Raw genomic sequence first — 16,003 nt, forward strand, 5'->3', positions numbered from 1 at the left:
GTACGTACTGGAGGCTGAGAACCTTGATGGCCAGCTGAGATACATAGGATCTCGGCATGAGAACCCTGATGGATAGGCTAATGCACAGGACCCTCTAAAAATGCCTAGTATCGGTACCAACCGACGTATCACGAACCGTGAATCTGGAAAGGGCTTAGTCATGACTGTATACTTGTATCTAATTGGACGATCTAGTACAATACAGATAATGAATAAAAGGGTCTTTAGTATGGGAACCCATTCAATGAAAGAAATACCGCCGAAGAACATTGGATCTTGGGGGTTGGGACAAAGCAGATTTTTCATCTGGTTTCTGCTATGTGTTGGTATGTACGGAATGAACCTTGAACTATTTTAGGTAGAAATACAAGGCTTAATTAATATATCGGCCATCAGCCCTGTCAGATGACGTTAGGTATGTTACAGAGATACTACATATTATTCTGGGCAAAGGTTGATTTTGCCTTTTATCAAGGCCCGAACGTATGGTAATACGTTACTTCCGTAGGGCTCTTTAGTCCGGATGGTAATGAAGGTACAGTAATAAATCTAAAAAGGATATCTGCATCAGTGCAGTGCATATAGAAAAAAGCTTATTTCTTAAAACCTACATGATAGTATAATACCTGGAATTTCCATGTTATTTCCTACAAAAACACTAAGTGATGTTTGTATGCATTTAGCTAGCCCATACAGAGCACATACGCGCATTACTGACCAATGAATCGAACTAATTCGTTAGACCCACTCCATATCTAGAGGCTTCTTTCCCTAAAAAGGCTTACTCGCCCGACGATACGTACTTGTTTAAACCAGTCTAACGGGCAGTCTAACGTAGGAACCTAGCCGGTTCTGCTGACATTTATATCAACTTTGTGCGGTGCCAAACTCGGCCGTTGACCATCAAGGTTCTCGTTTTTCCATGATAATGATACTTCCCACCGTTTGTCTTTTCCTAAATCCCTCGTCGCCCGCCCTTGCTTGCCCACATAATATACCCAAATAGGCTTGAGAAGTACTTTGTAAATAGAGGAGCTGAACGGTAATAAACGTTGTACATAATAAATTTGAAGCATGTTATGTCATTCCATCCCATCCCATCAAAACCTATCAATAGACAAGGAGGGTTATACCCATACGTAATTTTCGTGATCACCCACCCGGACATGATTCACACTCCATTCCTATTCAGCTAAACCTGAAGGTTGTCGCACTCTTCGTTCCAATCACCCCACGCTGCTAACGGTCACTTGCCCACGCGGATTTGTGTCTCATCTGCTCGTTGAACGAGGATAACGCTATCTCCTAGGTGATATTTCCATACAACCTCTCACTTCTAGTACGCGATAGTACGCTTCCTAGAAAATATACGAAAATCAAGCGAGGACGTCACTCTAAGATCGCGCAGTTTCTAGGAGTAGCATCGTCGAGACCTTCTAGAATATCCCGGAACACAAATATCTACCAATAAGAAGACGTTGATTTTGCGCCGATAGGACGCGCATATTGTCAACTCAAAATTGCGCATTGATTGTTATCGGCGCTGTTGCCTTTTTCCTCTGTCGCCTGTATTTACTTATACGCGCCTGGAGCACGAGAAGAAAAAAAGAGGACCGACTCTATTCACCGAACTGACGCCGTATTCTGACAAGTCCTGGGGTTCCTCCGGCTTGAAACGACAGGATACGAAGTATTTTCCCAATAGGTAAGGTCTATTTCCTTCTTTTCAATTTCGGGACGCCGTTCTGTCAGTTATTTCCGTTGCTTTACGATCTGGTAAAACCCCTGGATCAGATACGTAAAAGATTTCAAGGCTTGTTGGCGTGCATATGCCATCAAGGTCCTCTCCTCCACTAGACTTTGGACCCTAAAAGGCACTAAATTCTTTGAAATTTCTTCACCTTAGATATACAACCATATTGTTGTTCTTTGGTCTTTATTCACTTCAAAGGAGTCGTTGTACCTTGCTGGACACTTCTTATCTTATTATATTTTCACCCCTCTCCCTTGTCTTTGCGGCTGCAGAGAAGCAATTTATTACCTGCATCATCCCGCTAACTTAGTCTTCAGCCTCAGAACTTTGCGAATATCAAGCTGGTATATATACCATCCTTGCCCTCTTTCGTTGGTCTTTTTCTAACAGCAAGTTAGAGATAGGTTCACTCTTAAAGGGTCATCAAGATTATTATATCTTTACCCCCTGAGTTATATCTTGGCGTCAGCCTTACTAGGCTTTGCCCTTTTCTAAGATACAGAGACAGAGACAGATACTCTATATCTTGACGAGAAAAATTTTCAAGATGTCGGTGTTACATACAGCTCTAGATGCTGTACTTCGTATACGACAAGAGGACGGTTCTTCCGATGCGGCCCCCGAATCCGGCTTCACCGTCGAGGTCGACTGCAGCACTGGTAACGAATACGATGGCCGAATGGGAGTACGCATATCCTCTATCTTCGTTATCTTGGTTGGTTCGCTACTCGGTGCTGTCTTGCCCGTCTTCTTAGCCCGCGGTGCAAAAGTGAAGGTGAACGGAACGGCATTCTTCATCGCGAAATACTTCGGCTCCGGTGTTATTATCGGAACAGCATTCATGCATCTCCTCTCTCCGGCATTCGAAGCTTTAAAATCCCCGTGTCTTCCGGATGGCCCCATTAATGACTACGACTGGGCGGCTGGAATTTGTTTAATGACGGTCTTCGTTATGTTCACCATCGAGCTTATTGCGAGCCGCTTTGACTTCTTCGGCCACGACCATGATGACGCGAAGGGTGCCGACCCGTCCCTGGATATCCTTAGGAAGGGAAACCAGATCTCGCCGTCACCAATCCGAGACCTCGAAGCTGGCTCAGCAACTAATGAGAACAAAACTGGGGATGCAACCGAGAATGGCTCAAGTTTACCTACAGACCTTAGCTATCCTCCCGGTGGCGAAGATCATCTAGGTCACCAACGCGAACACCATGATAGCGATAGTCATTCTGCTTTCGCCGCACAAATGACAGCGCTTTTCATCCTCGAGTTCGGTGTCGTATTCCATAGTATCTTTATTGGCCTGACACTTGCGGTTGCCGGCGAAGAATTCACGGTTCTATATATCGTGCTCGTCTTCCATCAGACATTCGAAGGTCTCGGTCTCGGGTCACGATTGGCTACGGCACAATGGCCCAGATCTAAGGCATGGATGCCATATGCATTAGCAGTTGGCTATGCCCTTAGTACCCCGATATCTATCGCCATCGGCCTAGGAGTGCGATCAACTCTTCAGCCGGGCAGCCCGAAGAGCTTGGTTATCAATGGTGTCTTCGACTCTATCAGTGCCGGTATACTTATCTACACAGGTCTCGTCGAGTTACTCGCTCACGAGTTCATGTTTAACTCATACATGCGCAATGCAGGACTAAAAGTTCAGCTTTACGCGTTAGGATGTGTTGCACTGGGCTGCGGGCTAATGGCCGTGCTTGCGGAATGGGCTTAAGATTGGCCCGGAAGTCCGGAGGCTTTAGTTAGTGGGTGAGAGAGGATATTAACGACAGTTCCGCTACGCTATAGGCCTGTGCCTTGTCACACCTTCGAATATTAGATTTTCCCAAGTTAATCGGACCCGAATGAGCCATCAATTGTACAAATGCACATAGGAACTTTTCATACTGATGTACAACTTACATATTGTACTGAGAGGGAATGTAAAAATGGCACTGAATCGCCAATAAAATTAATACAACATTAATGAAAGGCAGAGTTTTCCTACGGCATGTTTAATCCGTGAGCCCCCGTGTATGTATTTCGTCGTAAATTATTTCCTTAATAGATGACCCCTATTAAGCACTCCTCCGTGCCTATAACCCCCCAAGTTAAATCTCCGAAGACAGCAAACAGTGATTACAACCTCTGACATTTATTTTCGTCTCTTACACACACAAACATATTCTCCCCGCACGCCACAATAAGATGTGTCAAATCAACATCTCGTACTCTTATCTACTACACCATCTTCTATCAGAAAAAGAAAAGAGCTCGGCACCCGGACCTTATATATTGGTCATATCATATAGGATTCGCTAACTGCTAACCTATCATATATGGTGGATTACATACGTTGGCGGTTTGACATTTATTTGCTAATTATAATCGAGGCGTCATTGCTTATACCTCCTAGGTTACACATGCAGCTACGATGCGCCTTAAGTGACAGGTAGGTACGTGTTTCCAGCAGTTATAGTAGGTCCGCAATATGTGCTTGCCGTCCCGAAGTAGATACAATATCGGGCCACATAAACGCACCTTCCTATATATCGGCAGCAATTGGGCTTTATGCTGCTTCCTGCATACATGTACTTATAAATCCCCCCCGCCACCACCTCTGACTACCTACTCATACCTCTCCTCCTTTCTACGTGCCCGTCAGTTTAACCTGGTGATCAACTGACACTCCAATATCTCATCTCATCTAACCCTTGTAATCACCAATACCCCTTTCACCCTTCCGAGGCTCTTACATGGCTATTGCGTGAACCCGGTGGTGATAACTCCCTGCCTAATACTGGAGATATTGCGATCCTGAAACCAATACACCATCGTCAACAACTCGGACTTGAATCCCTTGTTTGAAGCTGTTAATTATTGAGTCCTTTTAATTTAAACTTGGAAAGCCATCTTTCCCTATTTCATTGAGTACTCCCTAGTTAGCTTCTGAGTGTTTAACGTCCATTTCTTTCCGATTCCTATACCTATTCCAACCTGACGCCACCCCCTCCTTCGATTATCTCCTCTTTTCATAGTCGGGTGATATGGAGGGAAACAACTACATTGTGGTCGCGGATCTCGGTCTCAAGCCAATCCACCTAGCTTGTCTTCAAGGCGACTTTGAAGGGGTCATCAAGCTGGTTTCACAATCTGAAGATGTCCTCGAAACGATCACCGAGCCGAAAATTGGTACGGAATGGGGACTTCGTGAAACACCTATGTAGGTCTCTATCTCTAGAGTTTACTTGCCTATCGCCACTCCCAGTTTCTTTCGCTATCATATCCTCTCGGGTAGAGAAATACTGACTAGCCGTATTACAGCAAGCTCGCTGCCCTTATGGGACATCTTGACATAGTCGAGTTCTTCATTCAGAAAGGTGTAAACTTAGTGTCCGATGGTCTATATGCCTCGTCATATACTAAAGATGAAGGCTTCGCAATGCGTAGACGAGAATTCTTTCTTAAGACGGCCAAAGTAGGACGTGAGCATCTCGACGCTCATAATGCACGCAAGGCCATCTACGATCTTCTGACTTCTCAAGGCCGCCGAAGCGTTCTTAAATCAAGTGAGCAAAAAAGCAAAAAAACTAAAAAGTTGCCATATAGCTTGCTTGAGGAACTAGTAACTGATGAATTATTATAGTGAGAGGCCCAAGGGCTGACATAGGATTCCCTGATTATAGACTGGCAAAGCAAGGAAGCCAGATTGTCGTATATGCGCCGGTCTATCGAGTAAAAACCGACATCCCTCTGGACAGAAGCAAGACTATTGGTCTTATTACAGCTAAGGGTAACAGCGAAGTACTGATGACTGCTCATAGTGGTTATAAGCCTGGAGGCGACCGTGGTGAGAAATGCCTCGACACGAATAAGTGGAATTATATCGCCCTCCATCACATTGCTGCCCTACTCAAGTTTCAGTTCCCCGGAAATCAGCGTGACAATGGGAATAAACCCGCCGAAGACGAACATCGAGGCCGTGCACACGCTGGACATGTCGAAGTTCTACTCGCGGCATGGTATGTGCTCGAGATGACCCGAAAGTCAAGCGGGAATCTAGAGGCAGACAAGGATTGGCTTCTTGCCAATTTGCATATGCTGAAGCATGCGAAACTTGGCAATGCACGTTCGGCTGTGATTATGATCGATTCACAGCCATGTGCTACATGCTTGAAATTCATCAATAGAATCTTCCAGTATACGGGCGTACACTTTTCCGTTAGAGGCGCGATTGGTATTGGCCCGACTCTTGCAACAAAAGACAAGCGAAGCGGCGCAAGATGCGATACATTTGGTGACACATTTCCGGAATCTGATGGTGAAGAGTCTGCTGTCGTGGAGGACCTAGTTCAAGGTTTAGGCGGCGTTACCGCAGGTGCAGCGTGCCAACCATTTATAGGGATGCCAATCGAGAGACAACAATTGTCTCCTATCCTTAACAATGACGCTGATATAATTATTCCTGCTACGAACCCTGCCACAGCCATGGAGCGAGCTATACCCATCACACCCGCTAGGCCGAGGATGCAATGGCCTATACCCGAACACAGATCACGTTTCTTCGAAGATCCATTCTCTGATATACCATCTCGCCGACCACCGAATCATTTCGAAATTTTAGCTGAATATAAGAAGAAGACACCGGTATACGAGTTCCCTGGGTATGAGTCCATCATGACGGACCATCATCCGCGCCAGCAGCAACCGCTTGTGAAGCCTTTCATTCTCCCGCCGGAAAATCGAAGGCCATCTTCTGTGGCAGAGGAAGATGTCGTACTTGTTGATGTGGCAGACGATAGCGACACTATTATGTGTTCATCCACAAGCAGCGATAGCGAGTCGACTCTTGGACATTCCGTGGTCGATGTCAGAGCCGGGAAAAAGGATAGCGATAGCAGCACTCCTCGACCTAATGAAGCAAACTTTTCGTACTCTAGCTTTGAGCCGATTGCCGCCCACAAGAACGGAGGTATTTCTGAAGGAGAGAATCAAAGAGATCTAGGACGCTATGCCAATGTCCACTCGGAAAGCGACGACGAAGAAGATTACTACTACGTGCCAAGACAAGTGTCTCAACGATCTCGTTCTAACGATGAGGATAGTCCCGTTAAGGAGCAGCGAAAAGAGAGAGAGATAACCCCGTGCCCGGTCTCTGGAATAGCCAAACTTCAGCAGTGGCGCTACCAGCCGCAACCACGAGTCCGCCGCCAACTACTACAGCCATGGCGTAGCGAGGGGCAGACGATCCAGCCTTATATATACCCTAACAACCCTATCCCAGAACCGGTTTATTTCGACTCTGATCTCACCAAGGGAATTTCTAGAGAGAAGCGTGAACAGACACATGGAAGTAAGGGTTAGGACCCCGCTCTATCGCGCTTGTGAGCACTTGATAAAATCCGAGCAAAATTTGGAGATGCTTTAAGTGGCTTGCTTGTAGCTTATGAAATAAATTTCATGAGCAAATTAACAGTCTAGGAGGAAAAAGTTATATTTTTTGAAAGTAATTCGATGCATTCTAAGGAAAAAAAAGGACGAAGGACGATCGAAAGGAGTCAATATGTGGTGATAGGAGGAAACACTATGCTGATTTCGCAGTTGCTAGACATGCTGGAATTTTGTAATTAGAATCTGGCTATCGCAGTCATTCGGTCATTTCTATGCTCCTTTGGCCTACCCAGCTCTATTGCTCTTAAAAAATAAAATAAAAAAACATGGCATTCACGCGTTTTAGAGACGAATAATGTGCCATGGGGAAGTGCGAAAGCGAAGTTCGCCAAATCAATTCATTTAGCCATTTTCAGACGCCGTGCCCATAGACCTTTGCTACCTAGACCGTAGTAGTAGAATCATTCCCGCATGGTATCAACATTTACTCTTCATCCTCTTCCTCCTCAGCCTCAGCAGTAGTCTGGGCAATTCCTATAAACAGTCAGCATCTTCTTATCCCTAGCAAGAACGTAGTGTGGTTAGCTTACGGTCCAGATCTCGCTGGCCGGACTGGGTGATGCGTCGGCCACCCTGTTCCTCGTCCTGCTCAAGGACACCGATCTTCTCAAGGGCCTGGAGGATCTTGCGGTCGACGGAGCCGGAGCCGTCGACGTGCTTGGAGGGGCGGGTGCCGCGGTTCTTGGCGGTACCGTGGACCTTGCGGAGACGGCCGACACCGACGGTCTTGCGTAGGTAGACGTGGCGGGCGACGCTGGCGGCGCGGACGTAGAACCAGTCGATGTTCTGGGGGGGTAGCTCGCGCGAGGGACCGGTCTTGACGGTATCGACCCAACCTGGCGGGGAGGTCGTGTTAGCTCCGAGAAAAACAAATGCAGTTGAAATAGAGAGAGAGAGTAGACATACCGGGAATGGGGAGCTTGCCCTGTCGCTTCAAGAAGCTAGCGTACGCGTCGATGAACTTCTGCGCCTGTAGTGTGGGGGACCCAAAAACCCATCAGCAAATATTCCGTCATCAGAAGTCTTGCGACCCCCTCGCGCCTGCTCCCGACAGCAATGAAACGAGATTTTTGTGGTGTTTTCTCTCATGTCCCTGTTGCGTCTGGCAAAAATTTCTTTTTTCATATTGTATTTTGGCAAATAAAAAAAGAATTTTTGGGTCTCATAGTAAATACTAATATATGTGTATGTATATAGCATTTGCCGTGATATTTATTTTTTTATTGCAAGCGTCTGTTGGAGAGGCGCGAGGAGGAGGAGGGATTGCGATCCGCTTCCGCTCACGGCGGGCAGGGGGATTTGTGAAAGGTGGAGGAACCTACATCGACATCGCGAACGGAGACTCCGCCAGTCATTTTTGCGGTATTGAAATTCGGGGGAAGGTTCTCGTCGGAGATATGTTGGTTGGTCGACTAGGTTGTCGTTGAGGCTTTGGCGTTTCGCGCAAGAAGTTGGCTGTGTGCGGAGGAGAGGTGTGGTTTTGGAAAAACTTCTTTTTTGGGTGAAATTTACGAGTAGGTTGGTTGTTGGAGAGCGTAGTGGGTGAGTGTGGGGCGGTTGGAAAGTCTTGGCGGAGATTAGGGCTTGCCCTCTTGTTAAGGCGAGTGTCGAGATTACCTAATTGTCTAGGTGAGCTGTAAAAAGTGTGGGGCTACCTAATGTCGTACTCGACCTAACATAGGGGGCTTTGCTAACGTAAATTCAATATGGTCATATTGTGACGCGCTTCACTTATAAGACGGACCAGTTATCCAAATCAAACAATTCTATATCTCCAAAATAAAGATATACGTGGAAGAGTAATAGAAAGTCATTAAGCGATTAAGCCCTTCTAACTACCTATGCACCTTGAGAGCCCCTTTCTCAACCCCTATTAACGAGAACTACTTGTTTCGGGCTGTAAGATCCCTTTGAACATATATCTGACCGTAAAGATCTGTGACATCAATGAATACTTTCAAAGCATCCATCAGGTCACTATTGCCTAGCTCGCTCTCTACCGCACCCATTACTCTCCCAAGACCCTCCCTTTCATACTCAGCTATCCCTATTAGTTCTTGTTTAATGTCTTGCTCTGCATCAGGCCCTTCTCCAACATCAAGGTGGAATTCGGGAAAGTTCACCGAATTCAAGTTACCCTCATCTCTGTCTCGCGCAACTGACCCGTAGTCGTTATACATACGGCATAGACTAGCAAGGTGGCGGCACATGTCTTCAGCAAGGTACGATGATCTTGCTGTTTTGAAGACTCTGGATGATAGTTTTGGAACTAGACAATTGAAGAAAACGAAAGAAAAGGGACATGAAGTGTGATTCGCTGACGTGCTTCGTACCCAGCTGTAAAAAGTCTGTCCAGGACTAGAGTATTTGCGAAGCGTAGAAGGAGACGTCGCATTGGTCTCTTGTTGAATAGAAAGCTGTTGATTATCCGTCGCCTGAGTAATATGGGCAGTGAGGAATATCTCCAGCTCGTAAGCAAGTCTTTGCTGTACGCTCTTGTGGCTAGCAAGAACTGCCTGGTGCTTCAAAACGTATCCGATAAAACGACCGAGGACGTGCTTTGCCTCCTCGAGGGCAACACTCTCACCATTTACCAGACTATAAGACGAACTTGTCGTTTCCTCTCCGTGTGTATATTTGACATTAGAGGTGTTGCTAGCATCTTGACATAGTTGCGAAATGAGCCTAGTGACTACAGGAAGATGCTTTCTGAAGTCTTTTTCAATGACAGTTTCCATGTATTCATCCACCTGGTATATCAGCATGGAAAATGTTACCATCTCACACATCGCTGACAAGCTAATGGCATTACCGTGCGTTGCATTGCAAACAGCCCATATAACTGGTGTGAATATCTGATATTTATGATCTCTTTTTTCACATTCCGGTTGCGGAAATATCTCGATGTGTTTTTGTTGTAGAGAGCAGAGAGCATAACTAGCTGCCAACTCTGCTTCTCGGAGGACTTGTGATTCGGTGTGGGCGAGTAGCGGAGTTCCCTTGATAAGGCCCATCGCCTTCTTAACTCCGATATCGAGTTTTTCTGGCAATGAAAATGCGTGAGATGTCTTACTTTGGTAAGTCAAAGTAGCCGGAGCCATAGCAGCTGCTAGGCAATATGCCTCAGACAGAATGTTAGATGAATAAGTCACTTTTTCGACCCACAGATAATGCCCCTTGTCCCATTGAGTTCTGCGAAGTTTGAGAAACAACTGTCCTCTGTTGATACTGGCTATAATTCTGTCATCCTGAAGCTCCTGGATCCACGGGAGCTGCGCTAGCGACGATAGTGTCAAGACGGCATATGCCGTAACTTCACATATGTCACCCCATGAGCCATTGGTCATCTGAGAACCAAGTGTTTTCACTAGAATGTGTAGTGATACCAGAGGAATATGCTGTCTCAGCTGTGGTTCTCTGGAAAAAAGCCCATCGTAGAGACCTCCAACTTCACTCTTCATGTGATGCCAGATTCGTACAAAAGCTTGGGATAGGAGCATCATCCAGTATAGCTCATGAGTGTGCTAAAAATCGTCATTGGTGAGTCTTATATAATAACGTTCACCCGTTACTCGATTAACTTACCCACTTCTCTCTCACGTCTCCGCTAAATGCTTGCATGCAGAGAAATCTAGTCGCCTTCGTTATCTGGGCCATGTAAGGTGTTGGGTCATCCAGAATTAGCAAGCATGTAAGAATATTACAGTTTGCACTGAAACTTGGGTTTCGTTCGCCTTGATAAGTTTTGAAATGATCATCTGCCTCAAACGCCTTTAATAGAGGTGCAACGTCAACGGATCTACCCAGATAACGTAATGCCGCTATCGTTTTGGCCGTATCATCTGCATCTGGAAGAATTGAAGGAGCTATGGAATAACTGTTAGATGTGAATTCTTAGTATAAATTTGATAGATGATTCTTACCAAACCCAACAATCCCGTTGTGCGCTGTCAAAGCTCCCTCAAGAAATTTCCCAATAGCAGAGGACTCCACCACGCCGATAGGGGCTCCGGCTTCAGCAAGTATTGTGGTGACCTGATTTACATAAATTAGCTTGATCTAAAAATCTACGTCTTTACCTAAAAATTCGTACCCAAGAGACTTCAAACACTGTTGTTGGCCAAGCAGAAGCTACGGATCCATCTCTTTTACCCGTGCTGTACATGAGGGCATCTTCGAGATATGATTCAGCCATCGGATCCCAAGTAGATGAATACATCAGATATGCGGCAGTTGATGACGGGGAATTGAACATTGAGCCATCAGTGCTCCTCTGACACTTTACCTTGTCAAAGTCAATATGTCCAATCAATGCTTCAAGGGAGTGAAGAAGGGTCGTCGGTGCTTTGTATACCTATAATATGTTAGTTCAACGTATTGTATTATAAAAGTCTCTCGTTTCTTGAGATTAAATATGGAATTATAAAATATCTAATTGACTATACGTACTATACGAGCGTTAGCTATGAACGAATTCAAACAGATTTTGAAAAGGGAGGTTTGAGTTTCAGATGAGATAATATGATTCATACCGCTAGACACAGGAAGCTTTGCTAATTTGGCATTATGAAGAGCTCTTAGGCTTGCTAATCCAGGGTAATCAAAGAAGATCCCTTCGCCTTCAAGCAAAGAGAGATTTTTTATGACAAGAATCTCGAATCCAACTTGATCTGTAACCCCCACATCCCAGCTTCTGAGCATCCGTGTAAGCGCAGCTTCTGCCTTCTGACTCCTAAGTATCAAGTCTTCATTATCAGGCGACTCTCTTAAATGCTTAATCAAGGCCAAAAGAGAAGCGGCCGTATTTAATATGCCGTCTATTTCCGATGCGTAAGACTCCCAGGCACCATCCGGCATTTGGTTCTGGAGTATGAAATTGAAGCATTCGGGAAACAACCAGCTTTTTGAATCACTAGGCTTCTGCAACATGGATAGCCAAGCCGTATCGTAAATAGATGATGACATGAAGCCATGTGCTTTGTCTGTCGTACATTGTGCTGCGACCTGGGCAAGTAGCGATTGAGACTGACTGTATAACGAGGTATTCATAGTTATTGCTCAGATGATAGGGATCAGGATTAGAGTGGAATTTAACAAGTCTGTATTATTCAACTGTATACCAGGACGCATGTTTGTACGAAATTCTATGACATTTGTGCTATAACCGCGAGGATTACTTATCCTCATACTGCCATACAACTACAGCTAGATTCAGCTACCTACATATTTTACCAACAAAGAAATAATCATCTGTAAACTCAATATAGTGACGTAAATGATTCTAAGCCGAGCGTAACCCTATTGGCTGGGCCTCTGAATGTAACATTCTTGTGTAGAATACTTTATGATACATTGGTCTTCTTTGGGATAGGTACTCTATACCAAAGTGCTACGTAATAACAGGCGCAGTGCGGTTGAGGATAGCACCAAAAAAACCGTGTTGCCATTCCTACGGTCGACAAACAATAGTAGCCGTGATGACCAGTTTGGACTTGTCGTATCTGGCAGGGCTTGATCCTTCCGAGATGAATAGGCATGCCAGGTCAGATAGGGGTCAAGGTCGCATACTTAATGTTAGGGCTATACATGCAACTCAATAGTTTGGATCGTGTATCCTGTCCATGGCACATATGCATTACGCCCGAATTTTCGAAGGCAAAATATATCCGACAAAGTGAGCTATAGCTATTGCTTGTTAGTTTACTGGCGGCCCTTACTCTATGCTTGCAAGGGAGAATGGGAAATTATGTCTCAAGTGTAAAATAGGGGTATGACGTAACAGCAAGCTGTATCTAGAAGATATCTAGATAGCTAATGAGAAGAGGTGATAATGAGAACTCATTTATTTCTTGAGCTACCTATTATGAACCTCACATATACGCAAGATCCTGCATGCTATCTACTTGGGTGGTTATTTAAATTTGATACCTAGCGAGTGTTCCCTTTCCGAACCATTATTTTACTAACTAGGTTGAACAACACAAGTTCGTGACATACGAGCTTCTGAAGTAACCTACCTTCAACAAACTTAAACACGTCACCTTGAACCTAATATTTCTTAGGCATCGTGAGTTATAGCTTGGTATTGAAGTCTTACCTTTGTATGCGTGTCTTCTAGGGTTTGCTTTGACCCTAGCCCCTAACGCGTCCTAGCAAACCAACGTCACTCAAGTCTAAATGTTGGGTTAACAGTGGGAAGCCGCTCTTTGTACGTCTTTGATTATATGAGATATATTGTAGCCGGTATAAATAAAGCTATAGATATGGTAGCTAAATTTTAGTGTACATCGGCAGATACATACAGAAAGACTTGAGTAAAGACAAGATATTGTTATAGACCCCAAAGACCTAGAAAAGCCTTGCCAACCATCCTGTATTAATGCAACTTATATAAGACTTGATACTGGTGTTAAATTTACCAATGGCCTGGATAACCGCTTGCATATTAGCTATTTAACTCAAGACTCTTATACCACCAAGTCTTTGTTTTATATCAAATACCATTACGACTTGGGCTTGTGTCTATGACGTCAAGTTATATGCTATACTACTTGGTAACAATACCAGGATCGGCATTGCGGTTCTAATTTTGTACCTATTTCATGTAAAATGAAATGTAATACACCCAACAGGTACATGCTGTACTAACGGGGGTACTTAAAGAACATTGATACCAGCCCCGTTGATTTCCTCACTTTACAATATTGTGCTTGGCATTAATATAGCTTCAACAAGTACAAGAAGCCAACATTTAGTTCTTGTGAACTGATTCAGCCGCTAAGACGGCGTCTTCTTGCTGTCTGAGATAAGTTCTAATGTGAGCAATCGAATCTACCAACAAAATGGCGGAACGAGTGCACACTCTAATTACCAAACCGCTCATCATCGTCTCTGCTATAATGCCTCTCTTATCTCTTGGCGCAATCTACCTTCGCTTCAAAGCTCGAAGGATGGCTCGGATTTTACTCCAAGCGGACGACTGGTGGATTATAGCTTCCTGGGTAGCTTGTCCATTCCCATGACATAGCTGACATATGTACGATACGCTGATGGCACCTAGATTTTCGCTCTCTCGCTTAGTATAAACTCGTGGGTATTTGGGGCAATTACAGGCATTGATTACTATAAAATTGACCCGGTGATTGGCACTACGGACTCATTAAAGGTTAGTATCCTCTAGAAGGCAATCGATACGTTTCCATGGCTAACATATTATGAATACGGTGCATCTTAATCTCGTCATGTCTCGTCCAGCCGGCCCTAACGGTCGTGAAAATCGCCATCCTGCTGTTTTATAAAAGGATTTTCGGCAGCAACAAAAAGTTTAGAGTTGCTGTATGGATTGCGATTGTCGTTGTTAGCTGTTGGGGTATTCTTTTCTTCTTTGTAGGTTATCTAGTTGCGAATTTCCAGGTCTAGAGCTGATATTATTCAAGCTGGTACTGCTTGAGACCGATCCGGTATCTGGGTCATGGACCGGGAAAGGTCACTCACGATTTAGTCCAACGCCCTTAGCTCTCGCTCAAGTCGGAACGAGCATAGGTCTTGACGTTGCTGTCCTCTGTTTTCCGTTACCTGTTATTTACAAGCTCCACATGCCTACTAGGAGAAAGATTTTCATCAGCTTCATTTTCTGGCTTGGTGCCTTGTATGTTATTCTATCTATTGTCACTTAATACTTCATTCACTTACCCTTTGAAGCTGCTGTGTCGCTGCTACTGTTAGGATGGTGCTTGTATCTCAGTCTCTCGATCAGGTTAATAAATCCCGAAGCGCAGTGTGTAAGTCATATCGATAATTATAAGGCTCTAAGAAAACATTATTAACAGCAACAGACACACAATCCATCCAATTTATTTTCATGATACTCGAGCCTAATTGCTCTATCGTCGCCGCTTGTTTGCCATGTTATGGACCCTTAGTGGCTGGTGGTAGGGCACCCGAATCGATCATCGGTAGCATCCGAACTGTCTTGTCTCCGAGGTCCATAAGAAGCAGGCGCTTGGGATCCTCTTCAGATGGGATTTCTACGGCACTGAATTCCGATGCTTAATAGGAGCTATATACTTCTCATATAAAATCAAATAAATAATTAATAATAACCAGCGTTCACTTTTACAGTCGTAATGTAATTAAATACCTGGTTATCAATTATTATTAATATTCTTCGTTAAAAATTCATTTTCAATAATACTAAATCAACCGTAACACAATAAGTAAAAGTCGGTTAAAAACGCACTCAAAATCAACTATCACTTATACTACGATCGATGCAGCAACCTTTCGAGTTTTAGCCTCAATTGTTAATCCCTTAAAAATGAGTGATATATTAACCTGTGTAGACCAATATAGGTAATCTTAGAAAGAAAAAGTACTACCCTCCCTCCTCCTTAATAACATTTTATTCCATGGCCACGAGAATAGAAACTCGTGGGCCTCTAGATTTGCCGGCCTCCCAGTACCTGGTAAGAACTGGAAGTCATATTCGACAATTAACTTGGAAAAGACCATCTTGATGATCAAACTCGCAAAAAACCTCCCGGGACAGGCATACTTCCCATACCCAAAATTTAGAACATTTGGGTCATAAGCATATGAAAACTGGAACTCCTTGGAGTTGTTAGAGTTTCCTGGAGTAGATTGGCTCTGCATGTAAGCTCGATAGCTTCTCAATCCGTCATACCCATCAGGATTAGGGGTATTTTCGGGGTCATTCTCAATGGCGTAGACCGGCATGCAGACGTATGTCCCTTTAGGTATGTGCAGCCCATTCTGAAATGTGTACGATGTTTTGAAGAGTCGCTTCAA

The 16,003-nt window shown here is 44.5% G+C and overlaps 3 protein-coding genes across 3 annotated transcripts; 2 read left to right on the forward strand and 1 right to left on the reverse strand.

The window, feature by feature from the left end:
* Positions 1–2,300: 2,300 nt before the first annotated feature.
* Positions 2,301–3,479, forward strand: GL218_01722 (Zinc-regulated transporter 2; the record flags this gene model as incomplete). Its single annotated transcript, XM_033578202.1, has 1 exon — positions 2,301–3,479. The coding sequence occupies one exon, from the start codon at positions 2,301–2,303 to the stop codon at positions 3,477–3,479; it is 1,179 nt and encodes a 392-aa protein (XP_033438731.1).
* A 1,312-nt stretch (positions 3,480–4,791) lies between these two features.
* On the forward strand, positions 4,792–7,108 carry GL218_01723 (uncharacterized protein; the record flags this gene model as incomplete). The annotated part of the gene is made up of 3 exons (XM_033578203.1): positions 4,792–4,967; positions 5,069–5,313; positions 5,391–7,108. 3 exons carry the CDS (start codon positions 4,792–4,794, stop codon positions 7,106–7,108), a joined length of 2,139 nt encoding a protein of 712 aa, XP_033438732.1.
* A 511-nt stretch (positions 7,109–7,619) lies between these two features.
* GL218_01724 (40S ribosomal protein S19) lies at positions 7,620–8,550 on the reverse strand (the record flags this gene model as incomplete). Its single annotated transcript, XM_033578204.1, has 4 exons — positions 7,620–7,669; positions 7,726–8,031; positions 8,102–8,165; positions 8,518–8,550. The coding sequence occupies 4 exons, from the start codon at positions 8,548–8,550 to the stop codon at positions 7,620–7,622; spliced, it is 453 nt and encodes a 150-aa protein (XP_033438729.1).
* Between the last annotated feature and the right edge of the window lie 7,453 nt (positions 8,551–16,003).

This window comes from Daldinia childiae (assembly GCF_008694065.1).
Source record: "Daldinia childiae strain JS-1345 chromosome Unknown Scaffold2, whole genome shotgun sequence".
NCBI lineage: Eukaryota > Fungi > Ascomycota > Sordariomycetes > Xylariales > Hypoxylaceae > Daldinia > Daldinia childiae.